Source organism: Coffea arabica, chromosome 8c, assembly GCF_036785885.1.
Source record: "Coffea arabica cultivar ET-39 chromosome 8c, Coffea Arabica ET-39 HiFi, whole genome shotgun sequence".
Taxonomy (NCBI): domain Eukaryota; kingdom Viridiplantae; phylum Streptophyta; class Magnoliopsida; order Gentianales; family Rubiaceae; genus Coffea; species Coffea arabica.
The window spans coordinates 19,198,972-19,205,261 of NC_092325.1; the positions used below are offsets into that span (position 1 = coordinate 19,198,972).

The window sequence follows — 6,290 nt, forward strand, 5'->3', positions numbered from 1 at the left end:
AAATGGGATAACAATAAGTAAACGTGCACGTATGAAGTGCTCCCTATTTTGAGGGAAGGGGTTGAGAACCACACAAGGCTCTAAAGGTGACACCCCCCCTAAATGCAATGCAAGCGCGAGATAAGTAAGTAAACATCCAATCAACCAATCATACATTCGTGGCTCGAGCCACCGACAAAGAACCTTGGGATTGATGACCCTTGGTTTCTAAGTCTGAAGGCTCGGGGGCCTATGACCTATCGAGTCTAGATGCATTAGTAAGCCAAGTCTCATGCATCCATATTAGAATTGCCTAGGGTAGAGTCAGCCTTATCCTGAACTAGGGACACTATTCACGAGGGGAGGGGTCCCAACCCTCTTTCCTTATTTATCTTTATTGCCTTATCTATTTGTCCAAATGTGTTATGTGATTATGTGTTGAACTCATGTTTCCTTGTCTCTTGTCTTCTGCATTCACAAACATTAGGAAATAAGAGGTCTGGCATGACTTTCTTTTAGAACCTACCCTTGTAGATAGGTTATTGCACGTTTAAAGATTTTGGTATATTGCATTCGTAGATTAATGATTGCAAATCATTCTAGGCCTACCCTGGCAAATAAAGGGTTCCTTAGGTCATGTTTCATTTCAAATTGCATATTTTATTGTTTTAATAAAATAGCATCATGCATAAACCCTAGAAAGGGAACGCCACGTAGGGAATCCCGTTTTAGGAATAAAACCAACCCTTTTGTGTCCCATGGGTATTTAACCCTTCAAGGGACTGCACGTTTAAATTATCGCATAACTGGAGGAATGAAACTCGTAGGTAAGGTAATTGACAAACTACCTTCTTCATTATCAGATGGCTTGCCCTCGCCGCATCTACCAGTTGTTAATACCATCAACTGAGGTTCAACAATGGCCTACCTTCATGTTACCTAGTGAACTGAATCAAGTAGCCCAATTTTTAGGACCAATTGGAGACTTTAAGCAGATCAAATCCAACAATTATTTGGTAGAGGCTTTAGTTCATCTTTGGGACCCCGAGTGTACTGCTTTTAGAATAGGCAATAGGCAAATGACTATAACACTCGAAGAAGTAGCTGGCCTCTTTGGTTTACCCACACGAGGAACTGCCTTGGTATTTCCATTTGCTTCCGACAAGGCCGAATTTTGTCAAATTATAGGATTGAAAGAGTCCGTGCTACGAGGGTCAGATCAGGGCGTCGCCGTGAATATTCTGTTTGAACGATTTGCGCCACGCGATGGATTCGAGAGGCATGTGACAGATTTTGTGTTCACTTCCAAAACCGTATGGGAGCGCAAAAGGCTACTAGTATATGGGGTAGTTATGGCTGGGACCTATCTCTTTCCGCGAAAAGATCAAAAGATAGCCTTCAAATCAGCAAAAATTGTGAATGACCTTTTCTTAGGAATTCAGGGTAAGCAATGTTCTATAGTCCCGACCATTCTCGCAGATATTTTCTTAGCTTGTACTGGTTGTCGAAAGGGAGAAAAGTTTTTCCATGGGGCGAACTTGGTTTTATACATATGGGCTACGGAACATTTTAAGAGACAAGCATCAGTTGCTGATAGTTTGCCGATGGTTGGATATAATTGGGTAATCACACATCCCAAAAGAGTCAACGAGGGAGATCTACCTAAGAACGCATCCGAATGCGTGGATTACTTGGAAACATTGCAAGATTTCAACATTAGGTGGGTATTAGATTGGACAGACTGCTTTGAGCCGATACTTCGCACTAAGGAATCTGAACGTGTTCTTTTGCTGGGTACTCAAGGAATCATCTCATATACCCCGAAAAGATTTCTTAGACAACTAGGTCGCATTCAGGGGCCGCCACCGATTTCCGAGTTTAGTGAAGTCACCATTTTCTTTGATCAGGGGGTATGCCCAAAAGAGATCCCTATGAAGAGCCAAATCACTGAATCTTGGAGAACAATATCCGACAATAGAAGCATTCGTTATCTTCCGGAGCTCAAACAGAAGGGGGTAATGACCGCACCATACGAGGATTGGTTGAAAGATTCCACCACGCAAGGGTTGCAACATGAGCCGTATGAGGAAATTGAGAAGCTGAGAGCCATCATTAAAGCCAAGGACATGGAGGTGGTACAGTTAAAGAAATCCATCGAAGTGCACAAAGGAAAGGCAGAAGAAAACAAGAGGTTATATGAGAAGGAGCGAGAAAGGCGCCAAGAGATGAAGCGGAAATGTGGGGAATTATATGATCAAGCCGACCGTGTCCAGATGCCATATGCTAGAGAAAGTAAAGACTCTGTGTTGGATAGACTTAGGAACTTTGGTGATCTTGTACGAAATCGCCTTCGCGATATGATGTAAACAGATGTATTTGGTTTCTGCAATGAAATGAATCTCTTTTCACAAAGTGTTTGTCAAATAACAGGTTTGATTAATGGGTCTCATTCCGAAAGTGTTGCATCATGCTAGGCCTACCCTTGGCACAAAAAGGGTTCCCCAACTAGGACATGCATCCGAATTGTTCGAATAGCTACTAACTCATGTCTTTTTCTTTTTCTTTTTCTTTTTCTTTTTCTCTTTTGAATAAATTGCAGAAATTCAGTAATCATTGGTTTATCTAAAGAAGTCTTTTGCATTCTCAGGTAAATTTCAAAATAGCTTTTCGGAAAAGCCCCATTATTACGCGATCCCGAAGTAAGGCCCAAAGGAATCGTGTAGACATGAGCACTCAGCCAGAATCGTCCGATAAGGCCGTTGCAACTACCCAGCCGGATGCCGCAAGTCCTGGGGTTCAGTTGACTGAATTACTCGCAAAATTTGGGGAAATGGCATCCGAAATGGCCGCTCAAAAGAGGTTAATCGACGAACTCGTTAGTAGCGGAGTGCAACCTGAGCCTGTGCCCGCCACACAACCACAATCTGAACCATTTGTTATTCCTCCCAGCCAGACCACGTTACCATTTGTTATTCCTTCAATGCAAACCACGTTTGAGGGAATTGTCAACCCGCAATATGCTTATACTCAAAATCCTCCATTCTATCCTCCTTATGGGCAAGGGTTTCAGCCTCAAATCGACCCAAACATGCATCAGAACCCACCAGCTTTTTATCAAACCACCGCAGAACCCGTGATACCGGAGCACACTTTCCAAAATAAGCCTGAAATGGGTGAATCTTCTGCTCCAATTGATATGAAGTTGCTCAAACGTCTAGATCGTTTTGATGAATTTATAAGGAAGAGCCAGGGGTTGCATAAGCAGGGAGTCCTGGATTATGATGAATTGTGCCTTTTTCCGAACGTGCAGTTGCCTGAGGGGTTCAAAACCCCTAAATTTAACAAATATGATGGGACGGGTAATCCCAAGACACATCTCCGACTATTTGCCAACAAATTGGGAAAGCCCGTGGACGATGAGAATTTGCCTTTAAGGTTGTTCCCCGAGAGTCTGGAAGGGGATGCGCTTGACTGGTATTCTAACCTGAAACTTGAAGACGTGAAAACCTGGATTGATTTGTCTAATGCATTTGTGAGACAGTACGAGTACAACTGCGAGTTGGCTCCGACCCGAACTACGTTAGAAGGAACGAAAAGGAAGCCTTCCGAGGACCACAAGACCTATGCCAAGAGGTGGAGAAAAATAGCTGCCAAGGTCGAGCCACCAATGACCGAGGATGAAATCATACGTACTTTCATAAAAGCCCATGATCCGCCGTACTTCGAAGAGATTTTCCGTATGACCGGATGTTCGTTTGCTGCAATTGTAAATAAACTTGAGGAGTTTGATGACTTTGTGAGAGCCGGGAAGATTGTCAATGTCTCTGCCCTGAAATCTCAGTTGGATGCTTTACAACAAGGGCAAGGAAGCAATGTGAAGAAGCCGCCGTTCAAAAAGAAAGAGGGGGACGCAACCTTTATTTGGAACCAAAACCCTTCACCTAGACCCCGATACCAACACAACCCAATCTACCAACCCCATTACCCTTACTACTCAAATCCGCACCCTGTATATACTACCAACATCCACCACCCTCGACCTCGCCCAAGCTATCCAAACCCACCTTCAGCCCCTTTTCAAATTTCTCAACCAAATCCACCCCAAAACCGACCACGCCCTCCATATAACCCAAGATTCCCGCCTCCAAATAGACCTGTTTACAACCACCCTCAACCTTCTGAACCTTACAACCGACCCCCTGGCCGTACATTTACCAACCTAGGCAGGCCTCTGGATCAATTGTATGAACAATTAAAGGCTGCTGGGAAAATTGGTACGGTGCCCCCTCCTACCTACCCATATGGCATGCCCGCGTGGTATAATCCACAAGCTGTCTGTGCTTATCATTCTGGGGCCCCCGGACATGCCACCCTTGATTGCAAGGCGCTTAAGCATAAAATCCAAGATATGGTTGAAGCCGGGGAGATTGTAATCCGGAAAAGGGAGGCGCAAGGGCCGAACGTAAATAGGAACCCTTTGCCGGACCATGTTAATACCATTGGGGTCATTATGGATGACACGGAGTATATGGAACAAGTCAAAGATTTGGCAAGAGAAGCTGAGGTAGTTGGGGTCACAGACCAACCATTCATCATAGAGTTGCCATTCGAAGAAGATAACCAGCCTTTTGTCTTGGATCTCACGCCAGCAGAGAGTGAAGCTTTGAAGCCGGTATTCATCGAATTCCCGAGGCAAGAGCCTGTTTTGAGCCTGCAACAAGTGCCGTGGAATTACGATGAACCTATTATACAGATCGGGGAAAATTCAGCTACAAAGAAAGAGGTGTCAGTGGTTACCAGATCGGGGAGGACTGTAAGTCCATTTGAAACTACTATTCCGATTCAAGCAAAGAATTCCGAGCCGCCCATTAAGCCAACAATCACCGAGAAAGAAGCCGTGGATTTCCTTAAACGACTCCAGAGAAGTGAATACAACATAATCGAAAAGCTAAGCAAGTCACCTGCCCAGATAACCATGTTGGATTTACTTTTCTCTTCAGACGTGCATAGGGATGCATTGATCGACGTATTAACTAAGGCTCAAATTCCGAGGGACATTTCTGTTGATAATTTTTCAAACGTGGTTGGGAGCGTATTATTCAACAAACAAATTGCTTTTTCTGACGATGAATTGCCGACAGAGGGCATTGGACATAATAGGGCGTTGTACATAACGGTGAGGTGCAACGGGAAAATGCTGCCGAAGGTGCTAATTGACAACGGGTCTGCGCTTAATATCTGTCCTTGGAGTACCTTGGAGAAGCTAGGATTGCAAGACATTAAGCTGAGGCCTTCAGGGACTATCGTTCGAGGGTTTGATGGAGCTCAAAGGGAGCCGATAGGAGAGGCAGATTTAGTAATCGAGATGGGGCCTGCCCAATTTCAAATAACTTGCCAAGTAATGCACTTCCCGAGCATTTACAATATTTTACTTGGCAGGCCATGGATTCACAAGTCTGGGGCTGTGCCATCTTCGTTGCATCAATTGCTGAAATTCGTAGTAAATGACAAGCTAATCACTATCTTTGCCGAAGAGGACTGCCTGGTAATCACCGATTCTGGATCTAAAGAGGAGGGATGTCGAAGTGCCACCATGTCCCCTCATAGCACATCCGATATAGTCTCCGTAAGTTGGATCACAACGGAGGAACAAGCTCTCTCAAAAGCAAGTGTAATGATGGCTAAGGAAATGATTCGTGGAGGATACAAATTAGACAGAGGATTGGGGCGTGAACTGCAAGGGATCCTGAAGCCAGTGGAGATTATGGAAAAAAGGGATACATTCGGTTTGGGTTTCCAACCAACCGCCAAGGACATCAAAGAGATGAAGGAGCGCAAAAGAGCAGAGAAAGAGGGCAGGCAAAGGGTTTTTGACATTCCACCACTGCGGTATACTTTTCCACGACCAACAGAGGTTATCACATCAGAGGTTAATCCAGTTGAAGAAATTGAAGCTAGTTTGGCCCAATTGTTCGTAGGGGCAACATTTGAAGATAGTGTTCCAGGCAAAGCTGAATTTCCTGATATCCCCGAAGGATCAATTCCCAATTGGACAGCCGAGTCCCTGCCCGTCCGGAAGGAGTTTCGGTAAAATGAAAGGGGTTTATCATTCATATTCATGGAAAAAATACTTTTGCATCTGTAAATAGTTAATGAAAGCATCTTTACTTTTGACTAAAATTTGCACATGTAGATATTGTTTCCGCTTGCTTTCTTTTGTTTTGCTTTCAATCAAAGGTTTTATGAAAATGCACAAGTTTGTTCTTGTTATGTTGTGTTGTTTATTCGCTTGTTTAAATTCATATTGCTTG

General features: G+C 44.0%; 1 protein-coding gene across 1 annotated transcript; it reads left to right on the forward strand.

Annotated features, from left to right (window-relative positions):
* Nucleotides 1-4,285: 4,285 nt before the first annotated feature.
* Nucleotides 4,286-5,970, forward strand: LOC140013406 (uncharacterized). Its single transcript, XM_072062679.1, has 3 exons — nt 4,286-5,202; nt 5,419-5,868; nt 5,958-5,970. The coding sequence occupies exons 1-3, from the start codon at nt 4,286-4,288 to the stop codon at nt 5,968-5,970; spliced, it is 1,380 nt and encodes a 459-aa protein (XP_071918780.1).
* The last annotated feature ends 320 nt before the right edge of the window (nt 5,971-6,290 follow it).